Raw genomic sequence first — 22,365 nt, forward strand, 5'->3', positions numbered from 1 at the left:
TGACATTGAGGAAAAACCTACCGACCAAACATCATTCCACAAAAAAAATCAGCTTCAGCCCAAGCCTCTTGTTACGGCGGGCAACACGGCAGGGTCACCACCCCTATTATCTCTACACAATCCAGTGGCAACTTTCTTTTTATAAGAAAAACACTGGCGCCGAAGCCTCAATGAATAAACGTGTTTAAACGCAACACAAAGTCCCTAAACATCATCTACAAAACATTGAAAAAAGTGACAGAGTGGCACACAGAAATGGGGATCAAAGCATTAACACCTGCACCAGTCCTAAAATCCCTGATAATTATATCGAGCAAGATAAGGTGCAATGGGCTTAGGACACAATCCCCTAGGTCCTAAAGAGCGAAACAGGAAACAACTTTCTAATCACTCCAATACAATATAAGCAAAAAAGCCCTGCACACTTCCATGTGTTAAATACATGTACATATCATTATCAGACCATATTCACAATGCAATTGATTTACAATAAACTGTTGTTTTCCCAAGAGAAAAAAGTCGGTAAGATCTTGCGTTGTTAAAAATCATTCTTTATTCGTATTCATTAAAATTCGAAACCGCCAACGCGTTTCGTCCTCAAGCGGACTTCTTCAGGGTTTGAAATGTAAAAGGTACTCATTCATATAGTTGTTGCCAGTTTATAAAACCCAACTGATTTGAATACTATGTAAGTTCAAATATATAGGTTATGTCCATTCAGAAGCTCATGATTTGATAAAGTGTTTCGGCGAATGTAACGCCCGTCTCCATGCGGTCATCTGGCTCGTTAAGGATCCAACAACTATATGAATGAGTACCTTTTACATTTCAAGCCCTGAAGGAAAGGTATTCTGGATAATGCCTGATGCCTGGGATATTCTAAGGTAAGTAATCCGCGGTTAGATTTTGCGATCAGATTTTGACAATGACATTCCTACTGCTTACCTGGTGCTGATCCGACTCCTTGTTTTTTCAGGGTTTGGGAGTGAGTGAATGCTCAATTAGCTGGTCGGGACCTGTAAGCGCACATCAGTAGGAGCTCCCTCCGCAATACCATGCCCCTGGTATGCCAGTTCAATCTAGACTTGCCAAAGCTCTGTGAGGATTGCTCAGTGGTCATGCATGCCAGGATCACTCGTATCAGGGATGGTATTTATGGTTTAACTCTTTTATTAGAGATTGCCACAGAATCAAGCACAAAGCCCTAAATAGAAATCAGATTAAGGGCTACACAGAGCCTTGCAATATGGCAAAGGATGTAAACACCCATGAACAATAAAACAATAATAACAATAAACAAAATCCCCCTCCCACCCCCCTATCCCACCCCCGTCCACTGCAAGGAAAAATGACTGCAGAGTGGAGCAGTGATAGCATCAATGTAACTTATGGCATTGTAATGTCAGGCGTGGTGAGGTGCAAGAGACGCAGGTACCTGGGACATGCGAGTTCCCGAAACTCCTGACGCAAAATGCCTAAGAGTGGTTGCCAGATTTCTCCGAAGGTCGAGCCCTTCCCCACCAGTGTGAGTGATATCTTTTCCATCCCCATCATGTGCCAGAGACGCTGGAGCCAGGCAGTGTAGGTAGGGACCCGTGGTGTCCTCCAGTGGAGCAGGATGTTCTGAACAGCCGAGCCCAGTGCCATTGCAATCTGATGACCCCTCAAAGATTTAAGGGGATAAGTAAGGGGATTTGGCACCCCCCCAAAGGTTGTATTCAAGGAGTCTGGGAAGTTCTGTATCCAAGTGTTTGTCTATATCAGCTATAATCTGGGACCAGTATTGCTTTAAATGTGGACATCCCCAAAGAATGTGTACCAGCGTGCCTGATATCCCACACCCCCTCCAGCAGTCCACGCTCTGGGAAGGGAACAGTGCTGTGTATGCGTTCTGAAGTATAATACCAGTAAGCGACCAATTTGGTCAGTGTGTCGGTAAGGCCCATGTTGCTATTGGTGTGCCTGGCCCTATAACACATCCCCTCCCATTCCTTATTAGTAAGTGCCCTCCCAAAGTCCTTCTCCCACCTAGCACGACCAGCATGGTAAGTAAGCTTATAGCGTGTGATCAACATTTTGTAGAGATCCAAAATCAGTTTCTTGTCGGAGCGTGTGATTAACCCTTTCTCATATGAGGTGAGGTGTCGCTGTGCCTGTGGCCTAATGTCTGGTGAAGTGCCCAGTGGCGAAGCTGAAGATAGTGTGGCCTCTCTGATTCGGGGAGGCCATGGTCTGCCTTAGGTTGAGGAAAAGGAATTACCCTCTGTACATCAAAGAGGTGATCCAGTGCGCAGCACTCCGTAGCTCTCCAAAGTAGGAAAGAAGACTACCATCCCAGGGCAAAATCTGGATTATCGTGAGTGGGGAGGGAAAGGTCGTCAGTCCATGTCTCCTATTGGTCTGGTCCCAAGCGGTCAAAATAGTGTGTGGGATCTGGGAGGCATATAAATTAGGGGGCCGATGCGTCCTACAGAGGAAGGTAATCTTCTTATGGGAGGTACCCGCTATTGCCTGATCTTGAAACAACAAACGTTTCTCTGACTCTGTGCGGTGCCACTCGACCAAGTATCTCAACTGCAAAGCTTTATCATAAAGTTGAATATCTGGGATGTCTAGTTGACCTTCGGTGTGTGAGAGAGCGCCAACTAGCTGTTTCAGCCTTGGTTTACGGCCTTGCCAAATGGAAGATGAAAGCTCAGATTGCATGCATTTTATCCAGCCTATTGGGGATCACTGGGGAAGGGTCTGGAAGACATATAGTATCTTAGGTAAAATCGTCATTTAGATAGCAGCTATCCGTCAAAGCCACGAGATAGGATAATGCTTCCATCTCTGCAGGTCCGATCGGACCTGGGATTATAGCTTGGCGGGGATGGGATTTAGTCTTTCTGCCCAGCTGGTTTACTTATGAAGGCTAGTGGTGGGTTTGAAAGTATCAGGGATTTTCAATGAATGCGACCACAGCTTACCAAATCTACTTTATGATGTCTCAAAGTTCTTCCACCCAACCTGTGTCAGCACAAAGGACAACCTCAAAGGCTCTATTTAAAACAGGAAGTATGTTTCAGAGGAGGGGTCAGCCACAACTACGTGATAATGTTGCCATGTTCCTTGAAGATAGGAAATAAAGAGATCGATACAACTGTTTCACATTATTATAAAGATTTATTTGGATAAAAAAATGTTAAACGGAGCAATGCATTTTTAGTAATTTTTTTGGCGATTTTACTGCAAATTTAAATACATATAGTAACTTTTGTGCTAAAATGCTGCATTTAGTTCATTATGCCATCAAACCTCTCTGCTGCAAAACAAGCAGAGAGATGAAATACACAAACGGCTGCTGCCAGGGACATCTTGAGGTACTGCTAATACCTCAGCAAGTGCAGACCCTCCAAGGGGAAAACATAATTCAGAGTCAAGCTGCTGAAAAGTGGTATGTAGGAGAATGAAGCAAAACTCTGCTCCCTGTATCTGGGTATGTTGTGTGTACCTATGAGTTTATGAGGCGCAAAATGAAGTAAAGCGGAGAACAGCCAGTGTGACTGTCATCTACGTTTTGTTTTTAAATTCTTAGGACACCAAACTTGTTGGTACCATCAGACATATTTCTGTATAATTATATAATTTATTTATTGATAATGAAATACGTAGCTATTATTCTAAAGCGGTTGTTTAAATTTGATTCTCCTATAGTGCCACATTTGTACAAAGACATTTAGAAATATCGTTAATTGCCTGTTTGTTCAAGCCTTTGTATGTACTACATTTAGACATTAACACACAACAAATAATCCAACATTATAATGCGGTAAAAGTTGAGGACTGGTCTACAGTACAAGTTAAGTTTACATAAATGGTAGTTTTACACTCAAATGGGATAAGTGCGTTTCCCTCTACATGTATTTTGGCATAAAAAAGAAAAAAAGTAAGAAACAATCAGATAATGACCAAAAAGTAGCAAGGCTTTGCAAAAAAGAAATAATAAAGGCACGGCAAGAGCAGAAAATCAGCTTCTTGTTGAGGATTACTGAGGACCCCATGGATATTACTTTAGCTACAGTAATACCATACCAGCACAAAAAGTACACGTTTCCATGTTGCACGGTGCCAACAGGCACTTTGTCATTGAGATTTTCTCTGCACAGCAGAAAAGATAGTCTTCGCATAAATATCCTCAAGTTCTTTTAAAATGTGGCTTCAATAGCCCTTTGGAAGTCAGCAAACAAGCAGCGAATGGCTAGGAATGCGATAAACATGCAGCTACTACAGGGCATCCTAAACTTTGAAGCCAATTGACTTTTTTAACAGAAAAGGGGTAGCTCGGCCCGAACCACCGGGCATCAAAAATAGTACATTATGCAGAAGTAATCTGTTTTAACAATAGTTTTTGAAACAGACATTCTTAAACCCAGCTTCAGGACTCAGTGTACATCTTTCACTGAATTGGATCCTGGAATTTAAGATCCACAAAGACCTAGCTAGCTGTGTAATCTAGCAAATTAACAAATATGTGAACTATGACAACATGAGTTGAAATTTGAGAAAGAGATTTTCAAACAGTTCACATGGTTCATAAAAATTGATAAAGCTAGGTTGGTGGATTTTAACCACTTTTGCATAGTATGTTTTGCACAGACACAAAAGTGACAGCAGCAATCCAATTAAGATTTGGCACCCATTTCACCTTGGTATAGGTGGCAGTGGGGGAGCTCCTCTTTCTTTCCTGCCGGAGCTACCTAAAAGAAAAAGAGCATTATGTACACTTTTGTCATAAATACAATTGCATTATTCTATGAACACATATGAAGTTGCAGAACGATTTCTGTGTCTGCCCTGCTTTGCGTACCTGTTAAGAGTGCGGATCACTTTGTATTATACATGTAGTCAGATAGTACATATGCACTTTATTACTATTTAAAAAGTTTGGGGAAATGGCCATTTCTCACTAGAGAAACCTGCCATCTATCGACAATGTCAACAAATGCTTGAATTACTTACCTATAATTCTCTTACTCTGTGTCCATTCTTCCATGTTTCAATCACAACAGATGAGGAATCCAACCTACCAAAGACAGGCAGTCCACTCACCTATACCAATCCAAAACATGTTTTTCCATCTTGATTTAGGACCATAGCACATTCCTAATAGATTGAACTAAGGGTTTAGTAGATACAATAGCTAACTTTAAGGCTTTATTAATCATCCTATTACTGCGTTCCACCAACCCATTGGCACAAGGACAGTATAAAGGGGTAGTCACATGTTTAAGGGCTAAACTTTGGCGAACATTCCTAATTTCTTCTGTAACTAGTTGTACTCCTTCACCTTCACCTGTGAAAACTTCAGACAAGAAACAAATACGGTTTTACGAACTTGATAGTAATCCTCTTCGAAAAATAATCTACTAAAAAAAGAATAAATTTCTCCTGCATTCCTGTCACTGTAATGGGCCAATTACGCCTAACCCCAATTTTTCCCACACTTTAATAAGAACGTCCGCTAGTTGTAAAGGGGCTCTTCGAGTACTCCTTTATCACTTAAATCACAAGCATTACAAAGTTAATAAATAGCCTTACAGTTAGCTATGGTATCTACTACACCCATAGTTCAATCTACTAAGAATATGCTATGGTCCTATCATACTACTCCCAACACTGTTACATGTTACTCTCCTTTCTGTTTGTTGAGGGAAAAAAAAAACAGGTTCCAAACTTACTCCTAACTGGCTTTTTGAAAATAATTTTTTCCAGATGGAAAAACATGAGCTCAAAGACAAAACGTGTCAAACATCAAAGTAGATATAAAAAGGGTAATGACACCGTTAGCTTTCTCATTTCAGACGTAACAGATGAGGAATACTCAAGCTAAATCAAGAAGGTGAATGTTAAAATGGAAGCCCAAAGAACTCCGGGATACGATTTAGGTGAGAAGATTTATTCTCGCTAACAGGTGCTCCCAAACAAACAATTACACATCTCAAGAGTCTAAGAGAACCCTCTCAACATTCTAACCTGCACTCCCGTTGGGTTCTAGAAGTTTGATGGGGCATGAAATTATGATACAAAGGTGGGGGAAAAACAGCTGGTAAATACCAACTACACAATTTACCGAAAATGCTAAACAAAGAAGTAAATATATAAATAATAAGAAATTACAACAGTACTGTTCCTGTAGAAGAAAGAAAAGGTAGGGGGCTAGGTTGGAGAACCCACAGGGATCCTAATCATTATTTCTTAGTTTCCTCACACATCCAAATGAATGTCATGCTTCATCATAGGTTGTGCTTCTTGTCAGGTCAGTATTGCAATGCAAAAAGGATCTTTATTGGAGTTCTTTCTAGTATTAAGCCGTAATGATGCAGGACAACGTGAAACGTGTAGGGTGGAGTAAATGCAAAATAATGTGCAAAATGAATTAAAATGGTCTAAGGTATACCGAACTGGTTTTATTGTGATGGTTCCCTTGGCAGAGTTAAAAACAATGAGAAGGGGCTATTACAAGGGCTCAATGGACCAAGATAGCCTTAACTTATATGTGCAGTCAAGTCGGCAAGTTTCACGCCTATCGGTCCCACCAGTTCTTCTGCCTTTCTTCTGGACATAGAAGATCCCTACTCCACACCTATGGAGTGATGTATAGTGCCAGGTACTTTCAAATATGAAAGTACCTTATTATAGGATTGTCCAACCTAGGTAAAACATAGAAAGATATTACAAAACCAGTTTTTATAACATTTGTCAATTGGTGCTTACGCAATCTGTCAACACAAGGCACAGCGAAGAGTACCAATTGCACAATTACTGAACTCCGTGCCCTGGATACAGTCACATGATGGATGTGTAATACTTTAAGACATATTGTATTTGTCTACTTTTTTATACTCTCTTTCTTAAGATGTGTTTTTGATTGTTGTACTGTATAGGGATACTGTTTTTTCCAGAAACCCAAAACCATTTTTAAGACGAATAAATGAATGAAAATATTTTTTTTAAACAGAGGTTCCTGCTATTCCTTGTTTTATATGGTTCGATCACCTCTTTGAAGGATTAGTGTATTAAGGGAGGGAGATGTTTGGTTTCCATATGACAGTTTGATTGTTGGCTGAGTGTGGAACAAGTTACCTAAAGGGAAACGACTTACTTGTTCTTGTATATTTAGGCCTGGAATATCTAGTTACATAGTTATGAGAAGCTCTTCATACAACTGTGGTCCGTTGTGTGCATGCGAACCAGTTAAAGGTACAGAGTCCACTGACGTGGCGGTAACCTGCTTACGCATGCAAGGAGGAATGATGTATTGTCTGCGGGTCCCCCCAACAAGATGAATGCAGCTGCCTTATTGAACTAAAAATTATACTCCTGCAAAACCAAACGAAGTCCCCGTTGGGCCGGGGGCTGTGTATATAGAGGTTATGGAAAGGACCGTAGCCTATGAATGTATGTCAATAGGGGGACTTGGAATGTGATCACTAGCGATTCTGCATATATATATGACAGCACTGCATAAGGAATACACAGTCCGGGTAAGGAAGCTCACCAGAACGTGAGGCACAACCAGATGATACAGGGTTCCAGATGATACAGGGTCGCGGATGGGACCAGGTCAGTGCACGTGACAATTCCCAAACATAAGGAAGTTGCTGTGAGGGTCGGTTAACCAGACAAATCACTTTTAAGGCAAGAGATGCTGCTTCCATAGGTTATTTGAGCTATTGAGCTTGCCAGGGACCCTTACAACATAGAGGTAATGTCTACAATTAATAGAGAAACACTTGAGGGAGATATGTTGGTATTAGCCAGCATGAGATGTTGAAAAGTTGAATAATAAATGAATGCAAACGGGGCAGTAGCCTAACAGTACATATATCCTCTGTGATCGGTATTATACGTGTAACAGGGTGTTTAACTGCAAATGGTTACAATTCACACCGCAGTATATCATCATTTAGACACTAAGTGTTGGTATAGAGGCAGAACACCCATTGTAATTCTCTTCTAAAGAGGGTCATACTACTCCATAGGTGGTTGGTTCCCAAGATAGTCCACCGTAGATCATCAGGTGTATGATTGAATCGCAGAAATGGACAGATTTTTTATGGTGTTGCGTTTGCATTGGATATTGCTGCGGTATTCCATCATCTTAGTTTTTACCGGTCTAGTGGTCATTCCCACATATTGCAGGTCACAGGGGCAGGTTATAAGATAGACACAATGCTTGGTATTACAATTAGTGTGATTCCTTTGTGACCAAATCTGCCCCAGGCAAAGTTGGATCTCTGTGGGACATCTGGTCAAGTGGCAAACCTAACAGGAACCAAATGGGTAAAGACCCATGACAGAAGGTAGAGTTTAAAGGGAATTCTGTTATGGTATAAGTGTGGTTCTCGGCTTGGTGTGTACCAGGAAGTCTTTAAAATTCTGGGTACACTTAAAGGAGAAGCGGATCGTGGAATTTCCAGGGACCTTGAGTGTAACATAGCCAGTGCTTCATGAGGATGCCTTGTGTGCAGTTGGAATTCGAGGTAAAGGTGGTCGGTCACACAGGTTAGAACGTTCTCCATAGGTTGGTTGTTGCTTGCCTGGCCTTCTGTATGTATGTATGAACATCCTTCACTTTGCGGCAACTCTTAAGAGCCCTTTTTAAAGCATGAGTATGTCTACCATGGGGAGAATTGAGCAGTCAGTGTGCTATATGAGAAGCACCCATTTATAAATAATATAAAAACTGGTTATATAATTCTTTCTATGTTTTATCTAGGTTGGATAATCATATAATAAGGTATTTTTCCTATTGTGGAGTACCTGGAACTACACATCACTCCCTAGGTGTGGGATAGGGATCTTCTAGGTCATGAAGAAACACCAATGCTCTGGTGGGATCTATAGGTGTGAAACTTGTCGACCTGACTGCACATACACGTTAAGGCTATCATGGTCCATTGAGCTTTTATGATAGCCCCTTCTCATGGTTTTTAACTCTGCCAAGGGAACCATCACTTTAAATCCAGTTCGGTATCCCTTAGACAGTTTTATTTAATTTAACACTTTATTTTGCACCCAAAGGAAATGGTGAAAATGCAAAAAGGATTTACCGAGGCAATGGACATGAGAATGCATTTATCTCCCTAGCCCGCTCTTCCTGAACCATTGAACAGAAGCTTGGAAAAAGGGAGTTCCGTTGGTCTACAAAAATGTCTAAAACCGGTGTGACCACCTCATACAATCTTGTGACATAATCAGGACTCTTGAGAAGATGGACACTTTCTGCTGAGTATTTCTGCTAATAAATTCTGCACACCTTTTTTTTTAACTTTATTTTCCATTTCCAAAATACAAAAAGTCTCAGCATTCAGATATGTAGTACACTGCCGCACCGCAGTAAGTAACTCCATGTTGAATCATACAGTGAACATTGAATACATTTGCCGAGATGGTCTCCCCCACCCTCCAACCGACTTTGCATCAGTAACTGCCTATCTATGTAACCAGAACACCCAGACAATGCTTTCCAACCCCACAATGTTCATCTGTAATCTGAGAAGGTTGAGTCCAACCCCCTGTAAGATTAAATATATATACAAATGGGTGCATCTGAGAGGCGTATGCCCACCTTGTAGTGTGTCACCCCACTCCTGTGGGGAGCAGCCCGTCCAGGGGTTGTGAAGAGGGGGTGGTGTTCATGTCCACTAAATAGGCTTTGAAGGGGCCCCAAATATCCTTTGGACGCAACGCTGCAGGTATGGTGTCCACGTACAGATCGCTATTCGTGTTACAGTAGGATAAACTTTGAAGCCAGGCCTTGGTCATTGGAGGGAATTCTGCACACCTTTAATATGAACTACAGATAGAGATCCAAAGAATTTCTCTGCCCAGTGAAAAATAGCTGTCAAAATCGTATAAAGTGATATTGAATATGCTCCTCTGTGACTGACTATATAAAATTTGGCTTGCCTATTTGCCATCCTGAGCAGAACTACCTTTCCCATCAAAGATAGGGCAAATTCCATTTGAGCCAAGCAAATCACCTTCAGTTACCTACAAACAGATGAATGTCTCCTTTTCAAATGATACCATTGGTGTTTAGGAATCTGATCCTCCATCCATGCACCTCATGTCCTGACTGAGGTTATTGATGGTCACCACTGTACAATTTGAAGGAGAAAACACAGTTTCCTAGGATGAAGTCCTGTGAGATCGGGAGGACAAGACATTAGTAGCTCTGGATGAATATTTGAACAAGGAACTGCCATCATTATAGCTGCCATGTCCCCTTGAATCTGTTGCCAGGATCTTACTGCTGAATCCTCCTGTGTCAAGATGGAAGTGAGGTGTGATTTGATCTTCTGAAACCTCCACTGTGAGAGCATCACTTTTTCCAGATCTAGCTTAAAGTGGGCTCCTGTAAACTCCACATCTTGTGAGGGCTCAAAAGGAGATATTTCCCAATTTATTAGGAACTTGTAATTTTGGAAAGTCTGCAGCAGCAAATAAACTGGATTCTAGCAAAAATAAATTAACAAGTCTAGAAACAGACGTAACACAATGCAATTTATGTGCATCAGCCCCATTAGAAAGAGGTCTCACCAGTTTTCCTTGCCAAAGCACAGAATCTTCTTGCATTTTCTGCAATATGTGGTAAGTATTGTCAACCATGAACATGGAACCACCTCTCCCTGCTGCAGACTGGCGCTTTACCTGTACAATACTTATTGGGGATTAAGACACATCGGTGCTCTATTAGGCCGCTTGTTTTGAAGGAGTATGGGCCACAATGTCTTTTCTGCAGTACTTGATTGCATAATGTGTACGTTCACTTTCTTTTCTGCCCTTGGATGAAAAAAGAACTTCCAAGCAACTGACTCTGGCTCGATTTTTAGGGATTTTAGAAGTTGAATGAATTTTAGTAACATCACCTTCTTCCAGTCCAGCTGGTGGAGGTTGTGTGCTGCAGCATACCTTTTTCAGTCTGGGTGTTGAGCACCTTGGACATCTTCATTTGTAGTTAAAGTAGATATATGTGCTAAAATGTTCTGCTCTCCGCAGAGTAGAATTCAAAATGTGTCTCAAAATGGTAGTGCCATAGTTTGTTTGGATCTGTATTTTTTTCCACTTCTACTCAGGCTTCTCCTTTCTTTTATTTTTCGCAGAGGGCTTGTAAAATGCACCAGAAGGCGGGCCTTCCATTCCAAGTATCGCAGCATTAGGACTAAGCACTGCAAATCATGTGATATTTTGGAAAAATCAGAGTTTGGTAGGCCATGTGTCTAGATTTGAAGGTGGGAGTGCCAACTGATACTGGGGGCTTTACTAAAATGTGTGGGGACCCCATCTCTCGCTACCACCTAAGCCTGAACAGTGCATACTTAGGTACGGATGCCCATCTGTGCAACGCGGGTGGCGTTGGGGGACGGAGGGGGGGTATGGGATGGGTGTTTAATTTTTTTTTTTTAAATCACCTCCGGTCCTGCTTCGCGTCTCCTCTCTGCGCCTATCGCATTACAGGAAGCAGGCTGCCTCCCTCTCCTCCCCTAAGCCAATCATAACACTGCAATGGCAGCGTTTTAATTAGCTAGGATGCCGACCCCACAGGCGTCGGGGGGGGGGGGGGTATTTTCTCTATGTAGGCTGCAGATGCAGGATGCAGTGTGTGCATGACTGGTTTGGTCGGCCCTGGGGCCGACCAAACAGTCAGCGCCCATAACAGTGGGCAAGCCACTCCTCCCCTTCCTGGAACAGGAACGCCTACCATTTTATGTTTCTGCTTCTCGTTATGCGAGAAAGCAAAGGGGCGATGTTCCTCCGCCTACGTGGAGTAGCAGCCCTGACTTGAACGAAAAATAGATACCATGGTGACAGGCCCAGGGTTGTTGAGGGATGACCACCGAAGGCTGGCAGAGATGGTCACCACCACAGAGCACACCTTGGAAGATATACCCCCCACCCACCCCCGAGATGGCATCCATGCACAAATGGGTGTCAAACATGGAAAGCAAAGTAAAGAAATTGGAAATTCGAGTGGAGGATGCTTAAAACAGAGCCAGAAGAAACAATCTTTGGATTATCAGACTGCCAGAGCTCATTGAAGGCCCAGGAGCGAACATGACAAGAGCAATGGCTCCACAACGAGATAGCTCCAGAGGGCCTCTCCCCCTTCTCAGTTCAGCTGTAGCTCCTCCGCTAAGGCGGAGGAGCTTTGATTCACTGCGCAAAATAGGAAAAATAAAATGACAATAACGTATCTTTATTGTCATTTTATTTCTGATTGCATGCAGTCAATGGCCTTTTTGGGGCCGGCGGGGCTGGCCAGGCCAGAGCAGGGCAGGAGTGCTGTGCACTCCCAAAGTGCGCATAAACTGTTTAGCCGGCCCGCTTAGGCCGAACAAACAGTTCAAGCACACTTTGCATGTTCCTACCAGGCTGCATTACACAGCCTGGTTCGGAACATGCACAGGCTCCCTGTTCGAGTCTGAGCGCCGATCTATGGCGCTCAGACTAATCACAATGCTGCATTTCAGTACTGTGATTAGCTCAGGGGAGCCTGTGTGCTTCCTGCTGCCAGCCAGGACTGGAACCTGGAAGATGGAGAGGACGCAGGGGAGGTGGTGGGCGGCCGTTGTAAGGTAAGGGAGTTTTTTGTTAATTAACCTTACCACCTAGTCCAGTAGCAGCCGTTACTGCCCCTTCTAGGGACCTCAACGTGCGCACCGAGAGCCAGCGACCCCTCCATTGCCGGGAGAGGGCCCCAGACCTGTAGTAGTTAAATTGCTACACTTCAAGGATCAAGATGATATCCTCAACCAGGCACGCCTCAGAACGGACATTATGGTGGAGAACCACAGAGTGATGATCTTTCCAGACTTCACCAGGAAAGTCCAAAAACAGAGGGCCTTGTTCACAGAAGCTAAAAAGTGACTCAGAAAACTTAGTATAGCGTACGCTATACTATTCCTTGCCAGGCTTCAAGTAACTCATAATAAGGAAGTGCACTTTTTCACCTGGCCTCCCCTGTTGAGGGATTTGATTGAGAGCCTGCCCAGACAAGCAGACAACGTGATCGTTGCTCCCCGGAAGAAGCCCCAGAGACCACTGAGGAAGAGGGCGAAAAATGGAACTAGTGCAATCCTATCTGACTCCCATGCGTTACAACAACGTCCACGAGCAATGGAGGTAGTGGCGGCTGTCACTGGAGCGAGATCTGGCCCTTCTTCAATTCGGAGAGATGAAAAAATGAAATACACTGCCTCTGACCATGCCTCGGTCTCGACTCTCAACTCCAAGGACTCTCTTCCGCTGGTTACACCTAGCACCTCCGACGAAATTATTTGACATTAACTTAGTCGATGAGGTGGCTAGGTAATGTATAACTGGCATAATCCAATAAATAGGCAATAAGTTTCACATGTTCATTATTGGTTCCAGGGTTGAAATTGGTTTATATTTTCCTGAATGCAGCCTGGGTGATGTGATGGGAAGCCGGGAGACGTCCAGATAGGCGCACCCCCGCGTGTTCCGAAGTTGTGCATGAGATGTGTGCAAGAATGTTCAATGTTTGCTGGTTTGGATGGGGAGTCTTTTTCTTCTTATCCTGGGGTTGGGGTACTGTTATTATCTCAGGAAATACATGTGGGATTGCCTCCGACTGCCAGAACCTCTCACAAAGTGGATCTGAGAATCTGGGTATCCAGGAGAGCTGGGGCCACCCAACCAGCGATCCAAGGCACCACTTTGACGTCCCCTCATGGCGTCCCCATCACCTATAACTTCATTAGCTGGTAGATTACATGATCTTTTTCTCAAATTCTGAAGATACGAAGCTCACAGTCTTTATGTGCTATCCTACCGGTATATTTTACACTTTCTGGGCCCAATGCTTTCTTCACTTTTTTTTGTTACTTGAATCCGGTAAGACGTGAAAGGCACGCATTCCAATAACACACATTTGATCCGGTTATTTTCGCGCTGCACTGGCTGAGAGTTAACCAAAGTTAACATACATTGCATCCTACACCTTCTTGTATGCAACATTCTACATATACAATTTATTTTATTTTTATTTTAAAAGTTTTATATAGCGCGGACATGATCTTTGCAGATATCAGAGCGCTTTACATAGATGGTGGCGTACTCATACCAATAAATCAATAAATCAAAACAGTACAAATAGGTTACATAGAGGGGTACATGATGGGGGCGTAAAAATACAAATAAATCAATAAATCAATGAGACTAAAACTCAACCTCATCCACCCCCTTCTCAAGCGGAGAGTTAAGGGAGGGCCGCGTGGAGAAAGAGGGAGGAATCCGTATCAAGAGCATCTCTGGGTGTCTTCTGATCCGTGGTCTTTATTTAGGGAGAAACAATTAAATGTACTTTCAGAACAAATGAATAATTAAATAAAGGCACTCACAAAGAATTACTGATGTTGTGAGTGTAGTCATTCAATATTACAATGTAGGCACAACTTGTATTTACTAATACATAAAACCTATACTTTTAAATATATTGTTTCTCTGATATATTTATGATAAAAATCTCATGTACAATTTTTTGCAACTTACCCCTGTTTTCATTTCTCATCAGTTTGCTGGGATAACTTTTGTTCAGTGGCACAAATGGCTCTGGAGGTGGAAAATCAGACACTGGATGGAATGAAAATCTGTTTTCCCAGTCATCTGAGAAGAGAAGACACATTTCAGTTCAGAACATTAGGCACCAGCTACAAGCTTGTGGCATCACAAAGAGCACAGGAGAATGGATGACAGAAGCCGATAGGACACTTACTGCAGAGAAGGAACAATATTACACCCCGGGCGTGGGGCAAGGACAAATGATAATACAGATCATTATAATATCAAGAATGGGGATCTTCAGTGACATCAGAAAGAGGGAGTGTGCACTAGCCGCAGAGAGACATTTGTCTATACCATGGGATCCCAATGATTTAAACGGATTCATGCAGTGTGAAGTGACTGGATCTCCAAGAAGTCAAATGTAGCACGCAGAAGGGAAAGGTGCACGGTGAGCTGTGTATGATCAGTATGTAGGACATATTTTTGTGAGTTTGGACAGTAGATAGTTTATTTTCAAATATAGATTTTCATATTGTGAAATAACCAAAAAACACTGCAACAAAAGAACTGGTATAAAACGAGCGCTCTGGGCACCAATCAGGTTCAAATGCAGCTTATTCGCAGATGTTGGCGTAAATACTTTGCATCAAATGTTTAGAACAGTTGGTTATGTTTCGGCAAATAGTCAACACTTCTTTGCCTAACTTTTCAAAATTCACCTTGCTCATGCAACTCTTCATTGTCTTCCTGCTTGTCATACAGGTATTCCTATTTATTTTAGGTAATAGGCTATAAAATTACACTTTCGTTTTGGCCCTAATATCGAGAAATCTACATATTATTTATCATCAATATAAAAAAAGATAATTCTTTGGCAACCTTACGAGATAAAACATTTACATCCCGTAGTTTTTTTTTTGAAAATTTCTTTATTGGCAGGATAAACGAAGGTATAACAGTCAGAGCATAACAGTTCTGTACTTAAGTCTCTTATTTGCACCATATGACCGCTCTGTCAGGATATACACATTTCCATTTTACTATATGTTACTGTAACACCCCAACTAAACTCCCCCCTCCCTTGCCCTCCCCCCCTTCAGGCACTTCCTCTTCACTTTTATACCAGCCCTTGATGTCAGACATTCCTACACGTGTGCATGGCGGTTATAACAGCATCCCTGTTGTATGCGCACTAGGGGCTCGTGGGGTTGGGCACTGTTGTGTGAGTGCCATCTGTGGTCGTGCACCTCTATATTCGCGCGATGAGTCCTACCTGTTGGTTGCCGCCGCTTATGTGTCAGTCTATGAAGTGGAACGACCCTCATTCCTGGTGTCCCAAGTCTATGGTGTGTTCTGAATCCGAGTCGTTCCCCGACTCCAATGACCCCAACAAAGCATTCCAGTCTAGGGAAATGGGGAGCTTCCTAAGCCCTCTGCGTTCTTCGCGCTGCAACGTCGTACTTTCAGCCTTTCCCCACCTCACTAGCTCCGCCCTCCACATCTCAGGGTCTGGTGGCTTGGGGGACTTCCACCTCATGGTGATAGCACGCTTCGCTAAGATCATGGCTAAGTCTGTGAACCGTGTACCTACGCTCTTTCTCCGCTCCACAGGGCCCAATCCCAGGAGGGTATATTCCAATGTGTTGTATGGTTTGGAAGGGACCAGCCTGGCTAAATCAGACTGCACGGAGGCCCAGTAGTACCCCAGCTTAGGGCAATCCCATAGCATATGAACCAGTCGGGCATCTTCCCCCCCACATCTTGGGCATGTATCAGGAGTGTTTGGGAACATAGTGTGCAGGCGGTGAGGTGTCAGATATGCCCGGTGGAGGAGCATGAGCTGTATGAATTTAAACTTCTGGTTCCTCGATACCTTTTTGGGGTATCTCAATATCCTGTCCCATTCCGTATCCCTGAGTGTTCGCCCAATGTCGTGTTCCCACTCATCTCGTAATGGTTGTAGTGATATGGCCCTGCCCTCCCTTATGCCATGTGATATCCACCTGGTCAGGTGGCTGCCAGTCCCCATTAGATACTGCATCGTGATTAGCGGGTTCGTGGGTGGCTCCGTCCCGTCGGGGGCCCATGCCTGTGCTATGTAACATTTCACACCTGCGTGTAGCAAGAATAACCTCCCGGGTGAGTGGTGTGTAATGCGAAAGTCTTCAAAAGCCATCATCTTGCCATCGTTAAAGAAATCCCCCACCTGGGTCACTCCCAAGTCGTGCCAATCTGTAAGCAAGTGGTTTGATAGTGTTCGCAGCCCAGCTGGTAACCCTAGTAATGGTATCGTAGGGGCATAGGTTGACGTGGGAGATGTGTATTTCACAGCCCGCCTCCAGTGTTCAATCGCTATGCGGAGAAGGGGGGGTGTGGATCTCGGGATCCCCGCCTTCGGGAGCAATAGGGCATGGACCCTCCCTCTATTCCATTCTGAGTCGGCCATATCGATTTCGTGCAAGTTGCGTCCTGCCAGCCAGTAGGCAAGCCACTGCAGTTGACATGCAAAGTTATATGCCCGGAGGTCCGGGACCCCCATACCACCCGCTGACGTGGGAAGCTGCAATTTCTTTAGGCTGATACGTCGCCTCCCGGTGCCCCAGACCAATTCCGTCAACAGGGTGTCAAGTGTTTTGAATACCGCGGCGGGAATTTTCAGCGGTATTCCGGTAAAATAGTACAGCAAACGTGGCAGGACCACCATCTTGGTAATAGTCACCCTGCCCGCCACCGCTAACGGGAGCGTGATCCAAAATCGCACCTGCGCCCTCAGCTTCGCAATCGCCCTTCCCACGTTGCCCTCTAGCAGGTCCCTTGGATCTCTATACACTTGTAACCCTAGGTAGCGGAAAGTGTGCTCCGCCACCTGGAAAGAGTAAGGTGCAAAGGGAAGATGAGTTTCCATCCTGGTTGCAGAGAAGAAAAACCCATATGACTTGGGTTCGCTAATCGTAAGGCCCGACATGGTGCTAAAGGTATTAAATATTTCGGGCACCGGGTCTAAGTCCCCTCCCAGGTCTCCGAAATAGAGTATAATATCGTCCGCGTACGCTGATACCACATGCGTCGTCTCACCCCTTCGTACACCTCTGTGCTGCGCGGACTTCCGGAGTCTGCATAGTAGAGGCTCTAGCGCTAGTATGAACAGCAGCGGGGATAATGGGCATCCCTGCCTGGTACCCTTGGCCACTGCCAACTGCGCCGATATGCACCTATTTGTGCGGACCCGTGCAGTTGGGTATGTGTAAAGTAGCTTCACCCAACTAATGTACTCGATCGGTAGCCCAAAACATTCGAGTACCGCAAACATGTAGTCCCACTTGATGGAGTCGAAGGCTTGCTTCAGGTCTAGTGATACACAGCCCTCCGTCCCCGGCCCTCCCGGTGTACCTAGCATGATTTGGCTGAGGCGCCGCAGGTTCATAGCAGTGCTTCTGCCCGGAACAAAGCCACACTGGTCTGGGTGTATGAGCGACGGAATGTATTGAGTCAGTCTGCTCGCTAGTAGTTTACTTAATATTTTGTAATCCGTGTTTAGTAGTGATAACGGTCTGTAATTTGCCATGCATTGGCCGTCCCTATCCGGTGTCAGCAGTGATACTATTAGTGCTTGTAGCGTGGTCTGTGGAAGACCCCGGGACTTAAGTGCCTCCCTATAAACCTCCAGTAGTCGTGGTGCCAGAAGATCTATGAAGGCTCCATAGAATTCCACTGGTAGGCCGTCCGTGCCCGGGGCTTTGTTCCGTGGAAGGGCGCGGATGGCCTGTCTAATTTCTGCCACTGTGATGGGCCTCGCCAACTCTTTCCTCTGTCTCTCCTCCAGTTTTGGGATTTCCAACCCCCTCATGAAGTCCCCGAGGGCTCCATCTACCATAGGGTCGTGCGGGCCGTATAACGTCCCATAGTAGTCTTGAAACGCAGCGTTCACGCTCAGTTGTGTTGTGGCCATGGTCCCCCTCTGGTCAAGTACCTCCATTATTGGCAAGTGTATCGGGTCGTCTTTTACCAGCCGGGCTAATAAAGGTCCCGCCTTGTCTGCCTGTGCATGTTGTCTACTCGTATACTCTCGGTAGTCAAGGATACGCAGCTCCTCTAACAGTTCTGCATGTTGAATGTGTGCTTCTTGTAGGGGCGTGAAAGGCACATTCGTGCCGGCAGCTTCACTCTCCAGTGGCGCCAGTCTTCCCTCCACCTCCCGGAGTTTGTCCATCACAATGTGCCTCATGCCCACCCGTGTGCTCATCGCTTCCCCCCGAATCGTGACCTTGAAAGCATCCCACTCCACCTGGCGGGCGCTCGCTGACCCCCTGTTTATGTCAAAGTAAGTTACAATGGCCATCTCTAGTGATGCGCGGAAAGTCGAGTCCTCTAATAGGTCCGGGTTAAGGCGCCAAGTTGGTATGGGAGTTGGGATCCTACCCCACTGAAAAGTGACTTCCACCGGACTGTGGTCTGAGAAAGTTTTCCCCATGTGTTCCGCCGTTAGGATCGACCCCAGGAGTGGAGTGGTGCAGAACACATGATCTATTCTGGTGTGTAACTTATGCGGTGGTGAATAGAATGTATATTCCCTGTCCAATATGTGCCTGCCACGCCATGCATCTGTTAATTGCCAACACTCTGCCCACTGCGCTAGCGCCTCAGCCTGTTTCCTACTTTCTGTGGCCTGTAATGGTGGGTGCGATCTATCCAGTGAGACATCTAGCACTGCATTAAAATCCCCTCCCAGTAACCAGGGAAAATCGGCCCAATCAGCCAGCACTCCGCTGAGCGTCACCAGGAACGCTGATTGGTTCGAGTTCGGCGCATAAACACTCCCCAGCACCACAGGGCAACCATCCAACAACCCCCGGACAAATACATATCTGCCATTCGTATCCGCCCTCAGCTCCACCAGTTTGAAGGGGACCGAGTTCCTCAGCCATACAGCTGCCCCTCTCGAAAATGCTGAGTAAGAGGTGGCGAACAATTGACCCTTCCACTTCTTAAGCAATTTCCCACTTTCTGAGGTCGTTAAGTGGGTTTCCTGAAGGCAGGCAATATTGACCTTCCTGCGATTCAGTTGAGCTAAGATTCTATGCCTTTTGTGGACTGACCCCATGCCACGAACATTCCAAGTGCACAATTTATAGTCATTAAGGGTCCCCATCCCTAGTGGCAGCAGGTGTAGTCGATGGATTCCGCACCATGGAGCGGGTATAATTAAACAACCCTGAGTCTCGTGCCCGTACAAGAAACAACCCCGTAACTCCCAGGTCCCCGAACAAAACCTTCCGGGATCCAAACAGTAGAGCCCAACGTGGGCTTGTCTTACGGTTAAACATGTCTATACGGTGGGGGTCTGGGGCCTCTTACACCAGTCCAGAGTCAGTTGGTAGCACTCCATCGCACCAAGAGCAAAGAAGGCCCCCCCTCCCCCCGACCGCCTCACAGATAGTTCATACATTACCATCCGGCTTGTCGCCTAGTCCCAGTCACAGGTCATGTGCTTCTTGTGCCGTGATCTTGGGAAACAGCTGCAGGCTATCGGCGGACCCTGACACCTCCGTGTGGGTGGTAGAGCGGCTGGTCGAGGCGGCAGGGTCCCGGGCGTCGTGTTCAGCCAAGGCGGCTGATGTCAGATGGACCGGCCCCTCGGTCTTGGCCGATGACGGTCCCCCAGAGTCCGCGTGCCGGTGCGTGTGTTCCTTGGTCGCTCCCCGCTGGTGTCGGCCTCCTTGGTGCGATGATCCCCCGCCGTGGTCCACCCCAAAGGCATCCTGCGAGTTCGGGGGTGTCAGTGTTACCTCGATCCATTCCGCCGCCTCCTCCGGTGATTCAAAAAAGTAGGATCTATTGTTATAAAGCACCTTGAGTCGTGCCGGAAACAGCAGTGCGTACTTCAGATCTCTGTCCCGCAGCATGCGCTTAACTCCCAGGAACGTCGAGCGGGCCCTCTGCACCGCCGGGGTGAAATCTGGATACACAGAGATAGTCTTGTCCTCAAAGCGCAATGGGGCTTTCTCCCTTGCGGCCCTCAGGACCGAGTCACGGTCCTTGTAGTGTAGCAGGCGGGCAATTAAGGGGCGCGGTGACGCTCCCAGTTTAGGTGGCCTTGCCGGCATCCGGTGCGCTCTCTCCACGCTATATAGTGGCGTGAGGTCTTGGGGATCCACTATCTTTTTTAGCCAGTCCTCCACGAATTGGGTAGGGTCTTTCCCTTCGCTTTTCTCTGGAATACCCAGTATGCGCACGTTATTGCGGCGGGCCCGCCCTTCCGCATCATCCAGCTTGTCCCAGATCGATTGGATCTGCTTGTCCATTTGCTCTAGTTTCGTAGAATGGGAAGTTTGTTGTGGTATGAGGTCGTCTAGCGCTATTTTGTGCTCTTTGACTTTCTCCGCCAGCTTTGTGTGGTCCGCCTTGAGCAGTGAGAGGCTCGTCGCCATGCTGTCCATTCGGGATTCGAGCGCCTCCCTGGACGCCTTGATCTCCATTAGTATAAGGTCCAGTTTCGCATCCTGTGAGGATTTGCCCGTCGGGGGAATCATCTCCGCGTTCGAGGACGCCAGCGGGTCCTCCGAGCCTGTGGACTGAAGATCAGCTCCAGCTCGGTGGTCCTGCGCCTTGGTCCTGTTCCTGCCCATATTGCGCGCTGGATGCGTCCCCAGTGCTATCGGTCTGGGCCAGTGGCGAGGGGGTCCCCCGCCGAGTGATATGCCGGTGTCCCCCACGTACAGCCGCCAGGGAGGGGTCACCCGTCGTCGCTCCTCCACGTCCGGCGTGTGCAGGAGGCCTCACCAGCTCCCCCCCCGGGGCCCGGCAGGCACAGTCTAGGGGGTTCAGGAATGGCGTCCAAACAGCTCTCCCAGGAGCTGGCACCTCTTACCCTTATTGCTCCAGGAAAGGGGGGAGGTAGGGGGTCACTCGAGGCTAAATGGTGTCTGAGGCGGGGTGCCTAATATCCCGCTGCCGCCCCGTACCCTGTACCCTGTACCTTCCGGCCGGCGGCCCAAATCAGCTGACAGTGTCCTCGTGGTGGGGGGGGGGGGCCCTGTCCGGCCCGCTATCGACAATGACCTGCGCAGTCCCTCCGGGCAGCGGCACTCGGAGCAGGGCAGTCCTGGTAGCGTTTCCAGGGGGTCCGTTGTGCGTGGCGGGGAAAGACGCGCTCAGGCCGTTAACCAACGCGGTCAGCGCCGCTCTCTCACCCGGCAGACAGGGCGGAGCGGCAGTCCCCGCAGGCAGCGCCCTCACCAGCTTCGGTCTCCCAGGGTGATCGGCAGGTTGCTGTCAAGTGTCCCTCACATGAGTCTTCCGCCGGCGTGTTTCGGCTCACCGCCCCTCTGCGTCCCAGGTTGCACCCGCAGCAGCCCTAGCCGGCTCCGGTCACCCCCACACTCCAGACCGCCGCTTCACCTCGAGGGCCAGGCCGCTCCCGAATCACCGCCGGTAGGCAGCTGTCCGCAGTCCTCCACAGCCGCTGATCGGCGTCGGGGGTCCGCACCGCCTCCCGGGGCCGGGGGGTGTATCTTGGCAATCGGGGGGGGGGTAGGGGGGTACAGGATATTCCGCTAGTTTAGGTGATTATGGACGGAGCCTCTTTAGATCACGTCCGCCATGTTCGGTCCTTGGCCACGCCCCCCTACATCCCGTAGTTTAATGAACATTTTAAACAAGCATTGCAAAAGCCAATAGGTCCGGCTTTAAAGGACTATTGTATGATAATGTCAAGCATTATAAGTTAATAGCATGGTGATGGCTATGTATATGTGTGGAAGCAATGAACTGTAAAATAATACTGGTTAAGGT

General features: G+C 46.4%; 1 protein-coding gene across 3 annotated transcripts in view; it reads right to left on the minus strand.

Annotated features, from left to right (window-relative positions):
- Positions 1-3,145: 3,145 nt before the first annotated feature.
- WIPF1 (WAS/WASL interacting protein family member 1) overlaps positions 3,146-22,365 on the minus strand; it is a 504,830-nt gene continuing 485,610 nt past the window's right edge. For all 3 annotated transcript variants that reach the window (XM_086956166.1, XM_086956167.1, XM_086956168.1), the window contains 2 exons: positions 14,563-14,676; positions 3,146-4,739 (listed from right to left, as the gene is read on the minus strand). In XM_086956166.1, the coding sequence (XP_086812292.1) occupies positions 4,684-4,739; positions 14,563-14,676 (170 nt within the window). In that variant the 3' untranslated portion in view covers positions 3,146-4,683. The remainder of the gene's footprint in view (positions 4,740-14,562; positions 14,677-22,365) is intronic.

The sequence above is a fragment of the Lissotriton vulgaris genome, chromosome 2_1 (assembly GCF_964263255.1).
Source record: "Lissotriton vulgaris chromosome 2_1, aLisVul1.2, whole genome shotgun sequence".
Classification (NCBI taxonomy): Eukaryota; Metazoa; Chordata; class Amphibia; order Caudata; family Salamandridae; genus Lissotriton; species Lissotriton vulgaris.